The sequence below is a fragment of the Zootoca vivipara genome, chromosome 9, assembly GCF_965207765.1.
Source record: "Zootoca vivipara chromosome 9, rZooViv2.hap1.1, whole genome shotgun sequence".
NCBI classification, from domain to species: Eukaryota; Metazoa; Chordata; class Lepidosauria; order Squamata; family Lacertidae; genus Zootoca; species Zootoca vivipara.
The window spans coordinates 24,433,962-24,451,796 of NC_142592.1; the positions used below are offsets into that span (position 1 = coordinate 24,433,962).

General features: G+C 38.7%; 1 protein-coding gene across 2 annotated transcripts; it reads right to left on the bottom strand.

Moving 5' to 3' along the window:
- Positions 1-257: 257 nt before the first annotated feature.
- RPAP3 (RNA polymerase II associated protein 3) lies at positions 258-17,711 on the bottom strand. 2 transcript variants are annotated; one of them, XM_035128168.3, is made up of 17 exons: positions 17,630-17,711; positions 16,332-16,539; positions 15,262-15,402; positions 14,254-14,376; positions 13,379-13,506; positions 12,783-12,904; positions 11,549-11,619; positions 11,336-11,461; positions 10,749-10,876; positions 9,561-9,682; positions 8,839-8,909; positions 8,598-8,714; positions 7,794-8,023; positions 5,326-5,530; positions 3,651-3,748; positions 2,163-2,263; positions 258-868 (listed from the first exon to the last, which is right to left on the bottom strand). In XM_035128168.3, the coding sequence occupies exons 2-17, from the start codon at positions 16,482-16,484 to the stop codon at positions 783-785; spliced, it is 2,022 nt and encodes a 673-aa protein (XP_034984059.1). In that variant the 5' UTR covers positions 16,485-16,539; positions 17,630-17,711; the 3' UTR covers positions 258-782. The 2 variants fall into 2 exon arrangements, with proteins under 2 accessions (XP_034984059.1, XP_034984060.1); XM_035128169.3 differs by having other exon boundaries at positions 17,412-17,711.
- Between the last annotated feature and the right edge of the window lie 124 nt (positions 17,712-17,835).

Below are 17,835 nucleotides of genomic sequence, written 5' to 3' on the forward strand. Positions count from 1 at the left end.
ATAGTCTCAGAAAGAAGAGACCGACAAAGCCAAAACGATGATTGGTGAATCCTTCAGAGAAAAATGTTATTTGTTAATAAGTGAAATAGGGAGAAAGTGAGGCAAGGTGGCAATTAGTTGAAATGAAATGGAGAGAAAGTGAGGCAAGGTGGCAATTGGTTGAAAAATAATAATCAGATTTTCACTCATCTGTACCTGAAAAATCTGACAAGAGGTATCAACACTGAAATTAGTAATCATACACAACAGTTTCAGAATCCCGGTATTAAACATCTGTTTATTGATAAGAACAGAAATACAGAATTATTTTAAAACAGCAAATTAATACATACAACGCAAAATTTATAAAATATTTTAACAACTCATTGTCAGCCTTAATTCTACAATATGATCAAAGCGGAAAAACCCCCAGTTTAAAATAGATTCCGTCGTGCTAAATCTTATGAGGTACCCTGCTAGACTGGAAGATCACACACCTTTATCTTTTCCATATAAATGCTTTTCTTTCACAGGCTTGGCTCCAAAGCGCAGTGCATGGAGCAGTAAATGTAAAACAACCCTTTCCTCTCTCTTCCTTACCCAGGAAACTACTATTGAAAGTGTGGGGACTCTCCAAAGAAACATGTGATGTGGCGTGGGGGGACCAAACAATCCTCATGCGCAAGTGGAAGGTACTTTGAATCCTCCTAGATGGAGTCACACTGATCATCTGAAGGCAAGTGTCTTTCCAAAATGGTGCAGAATCAGCTGTACCTCTATGCAGACACAAAAAGGTATTTGCCTTAAATACCGTATCTTGTCTTGAGCAGTTTAATGGAAGAATCTTTCAATCCCGACTGCTCCAAATGACCAAATAACGAATGTGCAGCTATAAGAAAAGAGAGATTAGTACATTTCTTAAGCCTTTTAATCAGCTCATATATATATTCTCTGCATTAGACTGCCTGGCAAGTGGCTGGTGAAGAGAAGCACAGAGCTGTCACAGTCTGGGAGGCTTCAAAATGTTCTTTATCAGCTGCAGGGCAGCCTAACAAAGGCAGAGATGCAGAGAGGAGAAAAGCAGGTTGTGTGCTGCTTTGTTACTTTTTAATCCATTTCTCTGAGTAGTTTGCAATGTTGTCCACAGGTATTACTGCGAGCTGGGCGAAAGCTAAGAGTAGCAAACAAACAATGCTACAGTATACAGTTGTACCTTGGATCCCGAACGCCCTGGAACTCGGACGTTTTGGCTTCCGAATGCCGCAAACCCGGAAGTGGTTTGTGAACGTTCTTTTGGAACCTGAATGTCTGACAGGGCTTCAGCGGATTCTGATTGGCTGCAGGAGCTTCCAGACAATCAGAAGCCGCAATTTAGTTTTTGAAGGTACGACTGTAAACCACTGCTTTTATTCGCCATGTAGGCAAGTGGGCTGAGAGACTATAACAATCATGTAGTTCACTGCTATGGGGGCCCTACAGCAGAATTCACTGTTAATACTGCAGGTCAGAGGTGACTGGTTTGTATTTCTAATACCTAATACTTCCCCCCCCCCAATATCTCTTAGATTGCAGCAAAGCTAAAACTACTTCCAATTGTCTCACTCTGACCACCTATGAGACCAACTCGGCACTTGTATTCCACAGACTTGCATAAAGACTGGTTGCACTTCTAAAATGTTCTAAACTTAAGAGAAAATAAATTTCGCACACAAAGTAAGACACAGGTTGGAGCAGGAACTCCTGCCTCTGATGCAACAATTGTTTTTTAAGCCCCAGAAGAAAGAACTGCAACATTGTACTTTGGGACCCAATTTGCAATATTTTATTTATATTGGGTTGTTAAAAGCAGGATTTTTAAGATTCCACAGAGAGAAATCCAGACACTTTCCATTTCCATTTTATACTAACCCAACAGTAGCACCAGAAGCCCAAGCTACCTAATTTTGGTTTTAAGTTTTGTTTGCGGGGGGGGGGGGGGAGGGAGAGAGAGAGAGAGAGAACAGGTGATGAAAATTATTCTTATTTTCTCAAACAATGATGCAGGATAGAATCTCTTAAAAGAAAAAAATGAAACAACACTTTCAGGATTTTATACAGCACCCAAACTGTGCATTTATCATGCTTATCTCTAAACCTACCAAATACTAGATTCGATTAGTGGCCCATGGTTGCATTTTATTTACCTTTTCTCTCTGAATCAGACATAAACATTACTGCCATATCAAATCTTTTTGATTCGGACAGCTTCTGCAGAATTTCTAAGATGAGTGAAGGTTCTTCTTTCCTGTGTGAGAGGGAAGCATTAACACACACCTATAAATAACTTCTTTTAATTTCATGACATGTATATGGCATTATCAAATTCAAGTGAAAAGTGAAAAGCAGAATGCATGGATAAAATTTGTCAAGTATTAAAACCATTCTGTGGGCATCCAAAATAAGAATATTTTGTATAAAATATCCTGAAACTGCTCTCGTTTAAGGTGCAACTGTGGTATTTCATTTTGTTCAAAGTAGCATAGCAGCAATCATTTTTGCATAAGAAAAGTTTCCCATGCTGAACATCATTCCAGACTGTTTTCATGATAATGGATGTATTTTGTGTACTTGCCTCCTACCAACATTACATTAAATTGATAGTCATCTAGTCCTCATTTCCTCGTTCCTGAGGAACTTGATCTTATCTTGCCAGCACTCCTTCAACTCCCCCTTTCTGTGTGTGCAGCATTAATACAGGGTCTTACTAATAATGCTAATAGTAATACACATGCTGTGCTTTCTCGCAAGCACATCAAAACGACATAAAGTTCGTACTGCTCAGTGGTAGGGGGACATGCTTTGGTTATATATGACTCAAAGCTCAGTTCTTGGCATCACCGTTAAAAGGATCTTTTGAGGCAGTTCAAGATATTCTAGAGTATTGATTTCACTTGAAACGAACCACCCGTCTTATGCATAAGAAGCTGCCTAAGAAAAACTGAGCAAGCATGGTGACAAAGTTCCACAAATTTTAATTAGCCTTGGTACAGTCATTATCTCTGGCACATACAGAGGATTTGTATAATCTTGTTTTGATCTTCACACTATGCTTCAGAGACATTCTGCGTGTCTTAAGAGCATATTATATTGCAAAGCCAGACACTGCATTTCCCAATAACCTGGAACCTGGGCAGAAGATTCAGACTTTCTGACATTGTGCTGTGCCTCCAAAGTCAACAATGAAATGCTTCCTCTGCACTCAAGTTACATGGATAGACGGGACAGTCTCATGTTAGACTTTGCACCACTCTTCAGAGGCACGGTATGATGTCAGAAATAAGTGAAGGAACAATTGTTAAGGTGCCCATATATCTATTGCCCATTGTATTGTGAGTCAACTCTAGATTTTCATCCAAATATTCTGAAAAGTAAGCATTGAAGTGTTCCAGCTCTAAGCAACACTTTGCTGCTGATTTTTTTTTACTATCCCCCCCAATTGCTTTGTAAAATATCATTTCTCTTACAGATTATTCAAGCGACACTAATTCCAAGTACTGGCATATTGCTAGTATCAGGCAGAACAACAAGCAGGCAGAAAGATGCTCTGGAAAACAGGAAAATTACTTTTCAGCCAGGAAATGAGTCCAGCTGTTCAATTTACCATCTAAAAATCCACGAACTGAAAAACTTACCCAGTATAAAAATCCTGTAGAATTTTCAAAATTTGGCTAAATACATCTGGATCCAAGGATTTTTGGAACAGGTTAGGATAAAATGAAGGATCAATTTGCTTTGAGAAAACAAAACAAAAACAAAGCAGGCATTACACACTATCAGAATTCAACTTCTTGCACAGTGCCTATAGAAACAAAAGCTTGACTGGAAAGAAATCAAATCTATTAAAACGTTTTATTATACTTGCAGTTTTCAAACTGTTCTAGGGAACAATGGATTTCCTAGTGAGTTTATCGTGCTTCTCCAATGTGAGTGATAGTAATGGTGGAACACGCCTCCTTGATGCACAGCTTGCTCCTTTTAATACTGACTGGCGCTCTCCCCATACTGGGCAGCATCAGGGAATGCTGGATTTGTTCTCAAGGTCTCTCAGTTCATATAAAGTGACAGTGAGGCTCCCAGGGCCAATATGAATGGAATGTGTGGCCTAGAACATGCTGTAAGATCCTGTGACAGTGTACAGAGACTATGACAGGAAAGACCTAGGATTCACAGTCTGCTGATTAGCTCAGCAGCAAGCACCTTGGGCCAGATGCTCTCTTTCAGCTTTACCTACTTCAAAGGGGTATAATGAAAATCGGGGTGGGGGGTGGGGAAGAACCTAAGGTCCTTGGAGGAAAAGCAGGATTCAAGGTAATCAACATATGGTCAGAGGATCTTTTACTAAGTCTTGCTAATGTGGAAAGAGTTATCTGAAGTTCTCTACAAATATATGCAGTTTAATAAGCACTCTTAATACAGGTGATGCATGCAATCCTACAGATGGGGAGAATTTCCCCAAGTTACATAAGAAATCCTGTCTGTCCCCTCTAAAAGTACCTCTGATTATACAGACACATGCACATACACATAAACACACACACACACACACACACACACACAGAGAGAGAGAGAGAGAGAGAGAGATTATAAAGGCATGCAGATTGCCAGCAAATATCGGCAGAAGAGAGCAGCAGGGGCTGAGTTTGGTTGAAGGAAAGGAGGCAGCTGACTTCCTGCTTCCTTTCAGTCCAAGATCGCTAAGTGGAAGATGGGTGTCCAACCCAATTCCACCCAGATCCATTTTAAGGAACTGCAGGAGCTTCAATTCTACCTTCTCTTTAGCTTAGCACAAGGGCTACAGAGACTCGCAGGGAAAGGGAACACACTTGGTTCTAATACTACAGTGGAAGGTTGAGTCCTGAAGCCAAGTGGAGTGTCAGCACTCAAATGAAGCACCTATGATGGTTTTAGGACTGCTGGTGAAGGAGAGCAAGCCACTCCACATCCCTAAATAAATGTGAGGCTGCACAGCCAGCACTGGAGCTCCCCTCTCCTCTTGCTATTACCCAAAAAACTCTGTATGGGATTCCCCAGACTGGACGCGATGGAATTGGCTTTGGAGACAGATGCAACTTCTTTGCATGAACTGACTGAGACAATGAGGCTGCTCAATACGTCCCTGAAGCTCCAATAGGAAAAACTTTCCCTAAAGGTACAATTCATGGACAACAACAAAAAAATATGTAATGAAATAAACTAAATAAATCACAAGTTGGAAATTGCTTTACCCTAAAGGAAGGTGTTAAGAGAGACTGCACTGTAAAGTTACACAACTTGGTAGAAGCCATACTTAGCCATGAAGAAGCTTACCTTCAAGTATGCGTATAATTGATCTGGGTAACCTTTTAATTTTCTGAAATCTGATTCCAGCTGAAAAGAATTCACAGGAACTGGAGGCACAGGGAATGTAAACACGGGGAGAAGTGTTTGTTTTTCTGTCTCAGTTTGTTTTTTCCTAGCACAAGACTGAGAGGTAGATGATGGTTTCTCTTTCACGGTGCTTTTGCTGACAGGTCTAAAACATTTAAGGCAGGCATGATGTAGATGATTACCTTGCCTCTATTTGGAGACAGGTTTTATGAAACACGGTTATATTTATTCAAACCAATTTTCAAAATTGGTTCCAGAGTGATTCACACAATTAAAGGGTCCCAACAATAAGACACATGTTAACCACAATTGGCAGAAAAAAACAGAACCATCAGCAAAACATTTAAAATTCCTAAAACTTAAATGCCAAAGTGAATAGAAAGTTTTTCTTGCACCTGACACCTAAAAGAGAACATCAGCACCAAGTGAGCCTCCTTACAGAAGGTGTCATAAATGGTGTGTCAAAACTGAGAAGGCCCTCTCTCTGGTTGTCACTTTTTTCAACTTCGACAAAGAGGGAAGAGAAAGAAGGGCCTCCCTCAGCTGTTGATCTGAGAGTCCAAGCACTGATTCTGATATTTGGTCCCAACCCATTTATGAGTCCCTGATTTAGAGTACAGGACTCTGTGAAAGTAGAGACTGATCTCTTTGAGTTTGCGCAGGAGTCGCAAGAAAGTCTGACTGAAATGAAACGGAAACATTATAGCAATTCCTGATCCAACCTATGTAATGTTTACATTGTCCAACAGGTGTACACTTACACAATGGGACTTTGTCTCCTCTCACAGCAGCCCTCTGCCGCCCCCCCCCCCAAAGAAAAGTGCATCTGGAAGATTGGGAGACCCTCTGGAAGATTGCAGATAGGAGATTATAAATTTCAAGTTCCACTCTGCAAGTGCAGTTCCATTGTGCAAGCTGGAGAACATAATGTCACTTTGAAGCTGCACCTGGCCGTTCATCACCAGGTTAAAAGAAAACAAGAAATCCAGAATGGTGGTAGAGATTCCCCTTAACAGATCAGAATCTGTTCTAATAAAGGAAAAGAGGCAGGACAAGGGTCAGGATAAGACATAATGTAAGATTCAGTCTATGTAAATCATTCAAAAAGCTTGCATATAATCAATATATGTGCATGATTGGTGACACTTCATTGGATGTTGTCAAAATGAATTCTGTTCTAACACTAATCTCCACTAAGTAGATTGTGTAGAAAACTGCACAATCTAGTGCAACGTACATTTTCAAAGCCTAATCTTGCAAACAATAGCAACAGTACTGGAATACATGATTAAGACTATGTACATCAACAGTACTACTTACACTTGATCTGACATACATTTTAGATTTACTTGCAATGTTAAAAGGGTAAAAATGCTTCGACAATTGTGCAACAAAGTTGGTTATGAATATAAAAGTTCAGAACTAGAGATTTACTTAATACCAAATGCTAATGCACCAAATATTTCAAAAATATTTAACGGTACATTTAATTTGGTAAGGGAAAAAAGTCGTAAGAAACAACATTTTTTTATGCCCATAGTGCTCTGAATATTATAAACATCAAAAGGGAATACTCTAGAAAAATAAAGCCTTTCCCTATAATTTCATAAGGTGAAAAAAAAGTCAAATGTACAAGCCATAAATTACAGTGTAGCCATTTACTCTCCTGTAATTTAGCTGTCATTCCATTTGGCTTATATTCAAGGGCTGGAACTTTGCTACAAGAATAAAATGTTTACTGTATACCATATACAGCAGGCATGTCCAAAGTCCGTTTTGGGAGCCTAATTCAGCCCACGCAGTTTATTTCCTCAACAACTTCAATCCTAATAGAAGCTCAGCATCTGCAATCCTACTAAAAAAAATCAACAACTCTGCAATCCTAAAAAACTTTAGGGTAAAATCCTAAAAAAAGGTCAACAACTTTGGTCAGCCCTTTTGGTCGGTCCCCACAACCCTTCACTTCATCAAATCTGGCTCTTGTGAAAAACGTTTGGACACCACTGAATACAGTATAGTGTTTCCTAAAATATTTGAGAGGAAAGTTATAAACTCTTCCATTTGTGTACTTACATAACATGTATTAGACCTGACAAAATAGCCTTGTAGTTTTACTTTTAAGATTCATTCAAAAGAACATACATGCTGTTAAGCCACCATGATTTTTAGCATCAACTGTCTTGAGCTAAAATTATCCTAACCTATATGTAAATAAAAGAGCTGATTAAAATCATTACCAAAGTTCCCATTTGTTTATTCTGTTCATAAGGCCTCCTACCACCCCCTCATTACAATATGGGTCAATTCACAACTCATAGTAAGCTAATAGTTAATAGTTTATTGTGAACACATTTGTTTGGAGCAAAACAAACCACTAGTTCATATTTAATACTAAAATCAGTACTTACTCTATGGTTACAGAATCTCCGATTTCTTCTATTTTCAAAAGCTTTGCTTTGGGAGTATCAGCGGAAGAAGAAAAATCATCTTTGCTTGGATTCTGTGCAGATGCTGAGGTATGTGTTGCTTCTACACTTGCAGAAACCGACTGATTAGGTAGCAGATTGGGGGTAGCCACCAAATTTGTGGTCAGAATCTCATCATCCACTTCTTCAATGATTACTCTTCTCAAGGGTTTCTAAACAGAACAGAACCATGCAGTAAGTTAGTTACAGTGGTTCTGACATACTGGTGAACAACTGGGTGCATTCTCAAAGAGTACTTGTGCCTGTCATAGCAAATATGAAAATCCCGATGGCAAATTAAATATTAAGAAGTTGCCTTTGGCATAAAACTTTTGTAGGCAATCACAGGAAGACACACTCACCCTTTTAGTACACACACACAGCAACTGAATTTGCCTCCTATCAATTGATCTCACCCCAAATGTGTATGGCAGTATTTACAAGACCACACCTTCTAAATTTAGTTTTTAAATCCTCTTTGTATCTTCCTCTCTTATGCGCCACTAGACTGAGATATGGCTCTCCATTCAGATTCATGCAAACTACTTTTCTCTCCTCCCATACCTCTAACCTTTGTGGAAATTTCTCTTGATTTCATGCCAGCAAACATCCTGCCTGTAACTTCCCTTCCTGAACAATTTGATCCTCTTCTTTACAACACTTCAAGCCCAAACAAGTTTGCCCTGCTCACACTAACGTTATCCTCAGAGGGTAAAAACACCTGATACCCTCATCATTTGTACTTACTTTTGATCTATGGTGCAAGGGTTTATCAATGGGTTTCACTAGATTTTGTGCTTCTGTTTCCTTTTGTGATAGTCCAGGGCTTTCCGTGTCTATCCACAGCCCTTTTGCAATTGATTCCTTTAAAAGATTAGCAAACAACCATCCATGAAAATCGGAATCATTTATAACTCAGAAAAATACTCTTTAAAAAAAGTAATTTAAGGAAGTAACTAGCGAGATACTGAAGTACAAACACACTTACATTCTTAAGTTTCATTATTTCATTTACTGCTTGCTTATTTCCAGGTTCCAGCTTCAAAACAGTTTCAAAATCTGATGAATTTACATCAAGAAACACAAATTTAATGTAATGTAACGATAATTAGTTTTAACACTTAATTTACATGTATTTATCTGCAACTGTTAAGACATGATCCATTATCAAACGTTAACCATTTGGAAGTCCCACTGAATCCAACTGGTCTCCCAAAGAAGACTTTCCCCACTATAGTAAATGTGATTTCCATTACTATGGCATGCTCAAGTATCTAATTATTAATGAACTTTTGAAATGCAATAACAGTAAGCTACTGTGAATGAAATTTTGCACTCACAGCAATAGCAAGGAAATGGGAACTAAGCACTCAATTAGCAATTTAGACACGGTCCAGATTCTGCCACATCTCCTTCAATGCGAGAGTCTCCTTATGGAAATAAAATTAAGTTTCAGTGCTATTCCCTGGGCAAAGGTTAAGTGGGTAGGAGCACATCCATGTGCCCCCTTACAGTGGCCCAACTATATTAGGCAAACAAGGTAGCTCAGAAAATCTAGGTGTTATAAAAACCAGTTGCTTTCTATCCAAGCTTTGCTGCTATCATACTGGATTGCTGTTTGTGGACTGGGGCTGTTGCACTGAGAAATTATGATCGAGCAAAAACTTCATCAAATGATAACATCAAGCACACATCCATTAAAAATCCCACCTTGCATAGCTTCTTTTAGCTTTCCCAGTGCAGCTCTCGCAGTCCCTCTTCTGGCATAAGCTTTTGAGTAGGAGGAATCTAGTAATACAGCTTGAGTACAATCTTCCTCTGCCTCTTCATATCTCATCATCAAGAGAAAACATTTAAAATGATTACTTAGAAGTGCAGATCCCGTCAGATATTGTTTCTTACAGTCTACACAGTCACTCCAACAAATTCTGACCAAAGTTTGCATATCTATGTCACATATGAGCAAATCGGAGAATTATATGCTACTAGAAGCTGTGTAATTCTATCTCTAGAGCTGAACAGACCTTTCTCAATGTGATTACATTAAAGAAGTGCTTGGATTAAAAACCAATATGTTGCCTAAATTTAAACTTTAGATTACCGTTGTCATCCGTTATTTGGAAAATTCAAAAACATTTAGTTGAATATGTTGCAAAGACAACGTAACAGCTACAGTCCCAATCTGAACCGGAATTATTTATCTAAAGCAGAGCTTTCCAAACTTTTCATGTTGATGACATACTTTTTAGACATGCATCATTTCACAACACAGTAATTCAATTTTACTAGCAAACCAGAGGTTAAACCCCTTTCCAGCCCCAGGAGGAGTGAGGGGAGCGTTCACGATCGCACACCTACACACTGCAGCAGACACACTAATGTTTTGTGACAGAGTTTGGAAAGCTCTGCTAAAGGAATACTTCATTCTACTTCACTGGTTGAATATTAAAACTTGATAAATAAAATGCAATGAGAATGGGTGAGGAGATCATAGCTCCAAATTCTTCCATTAAGTCATTTTTGTAATATATGAAAGTAGTGCTTACATTAGCTTCTTGCTTATGTACACAAGTTTTAATTTCACACAAGAAAACATTTTCAAATCAGTTCGGTGAAGTGCAAAACAGCATTAGACCAACCCAAGCTATGACATAATCTCCACTGTGGGAACAAAATGTTGTGTTGTAAAATGTTGTGTTGTACTGTTTATGTTATTATTGGTGTATGTTATTTGAAAATTAATTAAGATTGTTTTTTAATAGATAGCGATGAGAGTGCAATTAGTAAAAAGCTTTGCTTCTGAATATGTATTTTAAAAAAGATTTCAAAAGACAGAATTGATTTAAATGCTAAGAAAATACGCAGATCATGTGGAATTGCAAGTTCAAGAGCACATACTTTTGAATTTTCAGGTAGGCCATAGCTCTGTTGGCTGGAAGAAGCGCATTGGTGCCATCTGCTGCTATTCCACGTGTGTAGCATTCTATTGCTATTTCATATTTCCCTTCTTTGAAATAGCCATTTCCCTGTGGTATTTGGGGAAGAGAAACAGTGTATACATCAACAATAACATCTTCATACAAGTGAGCAACACTTCAAAAATAAAGACTTCATTCAACATCACACACACTCCTGCATGTGAAAGAAGGGAATAGAAGTGGTGATAGGGTATGCTTTTTCAGACAGCAATGCAGATTTCAGAATGTATGACATATGGCAACACAATACAATCATATAGCAGCTGGGGCAGGGCTGGAACTACCTCAGAATAATGTTAAGCTAGTGTTTTAACATTTGGTCGCTTTAAAGAAACCTCACAACTAACTAAACACTAGACACTTACTCCATTTGTCATAAACATGTGTTCCAGTTCTGCATAGTGCAGAACTGTGCAAAAAGACTTCCACAAAGCAATGAATTCTGAACCACTATAAAATTCCACCACAACTCCCACAACTATTTTAAACATTACATGTTCTGTTTACCAAATCTTTTTCTGCCATAGCCTTTTGCTTTAGCTGCTCCTCCTCAGTTTGTTTCTGTTCTGTTATTTCAGTGTTGGTAAAGACATCTGGTTCTTCAGTTTGGAAGCGTTCTTTCGACAGGAGAGCCTAATATAAGACATAAGATATGCAAAACATTTATACTACATAGCAAAAAATAAAATCATGTTCATTGGGCAAATTTAAATTATTTACCTGTTCGATTTTCCTAAGTTCAGTTTTTGCTTCAAAGTTGTCTGAATCCAACTCCAAAACCTTTTCATAATCTGACAGGAGGATAGGAAAATATACATTAATAGGGAGAAAAGCATGAAACTTTAGGGAAAATGTAAGCTAGGACTTGCTAATCATATCAGCAGTGCTTCTTGTACAGTGGTACCTCAGATTATGAACTTAATTCGTTCTGGAGGTCTGTTCTTAAACTGAAACTGTTCTTAACCTGAGGTACCACTTTAGCTAATAGGGCCTCCCGCTGCTGTGGCACCGCCACGCGATTTCTGTTCTCATCCCGAAGCAAAGTTCTTAACCCGAGGTACTATTTCTGGGTTAGCAGAGTCTGTAACCTGAAGCATCTGTAACCCGAAGTGTCTGTAACCCGAGGTACCACTGTATAGGAAATGACATACCTCACTTAAAAAACAAAACAAGTAAGTAAATTGTTCTCAAAGTAACCTCCCAAAGGTTTACTACGGTAGCATTATTACCCAACTACATAAACTAGAAGATAATACCAAACACATTTATACTTCATCAATAGGTATCACAGTCTCTAGACTTCATTTTGAGGGAAGATGGAAAACAGATCTCATCACATTTCAGAACACTGTTATTTCCCAACAGTTTGTAATTATGTTCCACCCTGGGCGATTTTCAACTTCAGCAAACATGAATCTAAGATAATATTGTTACGTTTCCAAAATTAGGGGCATGGAAATATGAAAATATTTAGCCAAAATTAACTGCAGGTGGAGTAAAAGTCAATGAAAATCTGCAAAATGACCCTTTTTTAAAAAAAAGTAATGTCTCCAGTGTAATTTTTTTACAGACACTTACTAAAGAAGGGGAACAAACATAAGAAGAAAAGTCTATTCTAAGATTGTACAAACCAATAATGTCCAGTGAAATTTAAGATACAGCATATTTTACTTAAAATTAATAATATATGGGTGTTTCCCAGAATCTTGTTCAACTGAGAAGTTTCTCAGGATGCTGTATACATTAATTAATTGGCTGAACTCAGAAAGCTATTTATCTAGAGCAGGCATGTGGGGAACCTTTGGTCCTGCATAAGTTGCTGAACTACAACTCCCATCAGCCCCAGCAAGCATGGTTAATGGCCTGGGATGAAACAAGTTGTGACTGAGCAATGTCTTTGAGAGACAAAAGGAATGACTACTATAACCTAGAGAAACAAAAAAATCCAACATACCTTCTTTAGCACCATCAAAATTTTGCAAAGCAAAGCGAGCTGCTCCTCTTCTGGCATAAGCCTTTGTATAGTTTTTGTTTAGGGCAAGTGCTAAGTTACAATCAGATTCAGCCACAGAATACCTGTAACAATATTGTAGGTTTGTAATCCCAAATGCATGTTCCTTAAAAGCATGCAAACAGAAACCCATGCAATTCACAGAAATGGGGGTAAGGAAGCTTCTAAAGTTGCGCTGGTGCTGAATTGGGGAAGACTGTCAGCTATATTATACCCTTCAGAATATTCTGCCCCCCATTGTCTGACAAGGCAGCCACAGCATGCGACTCCGATGTTTCCTACCACCCACTTCAAGGAGTCAATGCTCATAAAATGGGACTACTTCAGAAGTGTTTTCCTCTGCACTTTCAGGATGCTGAGCATCAACCAGCTTCTGATAAGGCACTACTTTTCCATTTTCTTTGTTAATTAATCTATCAAATGGCAAACTGATATGGTTGAGCATTGACAGGTTTAAAACCGAAACAAGGCTACTGAAAAAGAAGAGAGGGCGAGTTGAATGTTTAAGGAAATACTAAAGTATCCAAAACAAGCCTTACTTTTTCAGTCGAAAAAAAGCAGATGATCTGTTTGTGGGCAAAACAGGATTGTAAGGATCTGCATTCATTCCTTTTGTGTAACATTCAATTGCAGCATCGTAATTTCCTTGTTTAAAATAATTATTACCCTGTTGAACAAAATATAGTGATCAATGATGTGAATATACTTCAAATTGATTTTTTTGGGGGGGATGTTACTTTTCTTGTATCTTGGGAATTGTGTTTGCCAGCTTTCAGGATTTTGTGGCCCATATTCAACCCTTTTCAGATGGAAGCCTTGAAAAAGAGCTCAACAAGACTCACTTGCATCCTAACCTAGACCATGGGTTATTTTGAAGATAAAATGAGGAAAGGAATACAAATGCAAATAATATAATACAATTTTGGGAAGATGGCACATATTCATAATCTCTCTAGCCCCAATTCACACTTCTGTTTATAAATGACTTCCATAACCACAAATTCTAGCAGTTTTCAGACCTCCCTTTCGATCACACAACCTGCACTGGGAGATGGAGTTGAGCAGGAAGGAAGTGTGACTGTCACCGATTTTCCTAAACATCTATAGCTTTTACCAGGTTGGGTTTCCTTGTTGTTGTTTTTACAGAAAATGAAACATGGTTTTCAAGTAAGTAAATACCACAATTCTGAACTGCCTATCTCAAGAAGATCATCAATATAACAAACAAAAGGAGATCAAATCACCATGCTGCCCATAACATGTCTTAAAATAATTAGATAAGGAATGTGTCATGGTAAAATATTCAAAAATGTCTGGAGTTAATCTCTCGGTTTCAAGGTTTAATCTGAAGGTGCACCCCAAAGGGTGTTAGGAGAAAACAAAAGTGTCTCTCATTCTGAAAGACCAAAATAACCTTTTCTTTCTCAGCAAGAGCTTTTTCTGTGTCTATGTGTATTCCATCTTCTTCAGAATCTGACTCTAGAGACACTGAATCATGGGTGCTATCTTCCTTATCAAGTTCTTCAAGTATCTTATCCTGAAATGACACACATTTGAAGAAAATTACAAATTAAAAAAAATTAAAGGGTGAATAAATAAAGCAGTAAAAAACAGTGAATGTCTTATTAAATATCAGTTATATCACTAACATTCACCCATGTATTTCACCCAACTCATACAGACAATATGTTTCACCAATAAACTGTAATATTCTAAAGTTGAACCTTTGGAGGTATTTGAGTTTTGTTTCAATGCTGTCTAGTCACGGTAACCCATGCTTTAGTGACCTCCCATTTGGATTACTACAATGCACTCGTTGTGAGGCTACCCTTGAAAAGGGTCCAGAAGCTACAGCTAGTGAAGGATATGACTGCCAGGGATCACCTATCCTAAAAGCTCTGCATTGGCCACTTGTATAATACCAGACTTGATTCAAGGGAGTGATGAATTACAGATCTTGGGGCTCTGCTTGAGGTCCCCAACAATATTTAGGATGAAGAGATGTGCAGAAGGGCATTTGCTATGGTAGGTCCCTGAATCTGGAATGATTTTTCCAATGTTTCCCATTGTTGGGCTTCAGATACCAAATGAAAAGCTACATTTGCATAGGCCTTTCCAGTTTTACAAATAAGAGGTGTTCTCTTGAGCAACACATGTATTTCCGTTTTAACTGATTTGCTACAAGTTTTTTTTTTAAAAAAATGTATATATGTTTTATGGTTCTTTTATCATATTTTGTTCACATGGTTGCTGTACATTGTCCTGGGCTCTTCCTAAGATAAAGGTGTAAATTTTTTAAAAAATGATGTTTGAATTTGTAATTGTATTTTTAAAATTTCATAGAATGCTTTATACATACTTAAATCCCACAAAACAAAACTCTGTATTTTTCCTAGTATTTTCATAACTAGATTCATCTTACCACATCAAGCTTCCCCCATGCCTCATAATCGTAAGATTTTATCTTGTTCTTTTTATTTTCTTCAGTAGTTTTCTTAGAGATGGCTTTAACTTTGTTTTTCTTCTTTTTCTTATAAGCTTCATTTCGAATTGGTGGTAAATCCTAAATATCAGAAAAGGTTGCTATTCACTATCAGAAAAATTAATAAATAAATTGATTTGCCCTTTTCTAGTTCCCATAGTACACAAGTAGATTTATTGGCCATTGATGAGGATGTATATTGCCAAACACTAAAGGAAGACACATCCAGGTATTTTAATGCAACCCACATAACCAATCTCTATGCTGGAAAGAGAAGTTATGCTTCTCTATTTCTGGAAAGAGAAGTTGCTGAATTACAACTTATCACCAAGCTCAAAACCATGGAGGGACCTGGTTTGAACAGAGATATCGGATTCTTATCTCATTATGCATTATAAGCGATCTTCAGCCATCTCAACCCTTGTTTTTCATGCAAAACCATTTGCAGTCGTTTTCGGTCATCAACAGCTATCAGTCAGTCAATCACCCACTTCCACCACCCTTCTGAGTGATTCCCCCTCCCCTCCCCATCCCCACCCCCTCCCCACCCCTTCTCTACATAAGTGCCTGGGGACTTCTATTTCACTGTATCTGAAGAAGTGTACATGCACACGAAAGCTCATACCAAAATAAAAACTTAGTTGGTCTTTAAGGTGCTTCTGAAGGAATTTTTTTATTTTACTTCGACCCAGACCAACACGGCTACCTACCTGTAACCAGAACTATGCATCATTGTTTGTTGAAAGTTACGACCTAAATGTTTCAGAGTTTACAAAGAGTCTCCTTTTGCTTTGTAAAAGAGGAAACCTGAGCATATGACTTCCCGCCAACAAACATGCTATGCACAAAATGGCAAAAACTACATCAGTAATACAAGTGATTTATTTGTAGTTTCACTTAAAATTTAAAAAGGACATATTTCTACTCTAAGAAATATATTTAAGAAATATATCTAAGAAAGCCATCTCAAAACATCCCTGTCAATCCTAGTATCAGATAACTGAATTTACCTTGACTGGAACTCCGCTCTGTTGCCGTAAATTGCAATCCTTTTCTTTAATATCCCTTTCCCAGCTTTCTAAGTCTTTCACAAAATCTTGCAACTCTTCTGCATTTTGTCTTATTTGCAGCTGTAATTCTATTGCTTTATTTGGTGAAGTCATCTGGTATTCCAAAGGTTTTGGTAAATGTCAGACTACTAACAAGCATTTGCAGATACTAGATTAAGGAAAGAAAAAAATAGAGAAAAGTATTGATGTGCTTGAGTACTGAAATAAGCAAAGTCATCTGATGATACGATAAATTTAGTAGGGGAAAGCAGGCTACTATCATTCTAAAAGCCCCTTATTTAAAAAAATAATGGAACTAGACTGAATTATACAGAGCCACAGCAAATTAGATCTTTAATCATATGCCCAGTCCACTAACATGCAAATTTGGGGGGTGTCTTACTATCACAAGAAAACCATCATGTGGCAGAGATGTACTAAACCCACCCCTTTTTGCAAGCCCTTTATTTCAGGGTGGGGGAAGTCAACCATCTGGCCAGATTTTGATCCATCATTATTGCTGCTCTTGCTGTCACCATCATCATTTGTATACTGCCCTATAGTATACCCTATACCCACAGGTCCCGTTTATTTACTTTTTTTGTTCATAGTTGTTTTGGCCAGAGTTTATAGTGATGTATCACTTCAATGAAGGGTAGGGCAGAAATGTTTCAAATAAATAAATAACAAAATGAATCATTGCATGGTGCCGTTGCTATCTTCAGGTGCCAGCCAAAACACAGTTTTTAAAGCAGGCAGCTTTGGCTTTTAACGACCTATATGGCCTTTTGGAGTGGGCAGGAAGTTTTAATGTATACTGCCCCTGGCTTTAATGTATGCATGTTTTTCTTTTTGGGTCAGGCCTCCCAACCCCCACCCCTCCTGCTGTATACAGGAATAGAACAGATACGTGTTCATAGGCACGTGTTCAGCACCACGTTAACAGTTCCCCTCACTAAATTCACGACGAAGTTCGTTATAAGACACTACAGCTACGCGTAAGACGATAGGAGTCTGACAGAAAGCACCCTGGGAAATTACCTCCCAGTCAAACCGAACAGTGAACGTGAGAATGGCTCGATCTTGTTTGGTATGCCTCCCACCCCCCGGTTTCAAGGGGCTCTCGAAGGCCCCGGCCCTCAGACTGCCGCACGGGAGCCTTCCCCGGGTCAGAGTCCCCGCCACCCTCGCCGCCGGCCGGCCCCGAGACTCCCTCCCTCAGGCAGCCTGTCAATGGACGGCGCCCGCAGCCTCCTCACCTGCGCGGGTTTGGTCCCGCCTTCTCGCGCCCCCCAGCCGTCACTCCACGAGCCGAGCGCCGCTCTCCTTTCCCAGAACCCCGCGCGCGAAACAGCAGTGACGTAAAACGCCCCTTGCGAAAAAAGGTATTTCTGTGGTAACCATAGAAAGGACCCTCGGCCTTATCTAACGCCTGCGCAGTTTGGTTTGCCTGCTGCCTCTAGTG

What these genes read in the sequence shown, in the direction of transcription:
- RPAP3 (XM_035128168.3), bottom strand. Translation starts at nt 16,484, where the DNA reads ATGACTTCACCAAATAAAGCAATAGAATTACAGCTGCAAATAAGACAA. An exon ending in TTTTGATGGTGCTAAAGAAG is followed by an intron (nt 11,620 to 12,782) that starts GTATGTTGGATT and finishes TCCTCCTGTCAG; the next exon opens with ATTATGAAAAGGTTTTGGAG. An exon ending in AATTATACGCATACTTGAAG is followed by an intron (nt 3,749 to 5,325) that starts GTAAGCTTCTTC and finishes GTTTTCTCAAAG; the next exon opens with CAAATTGATCCTTCATTTTA.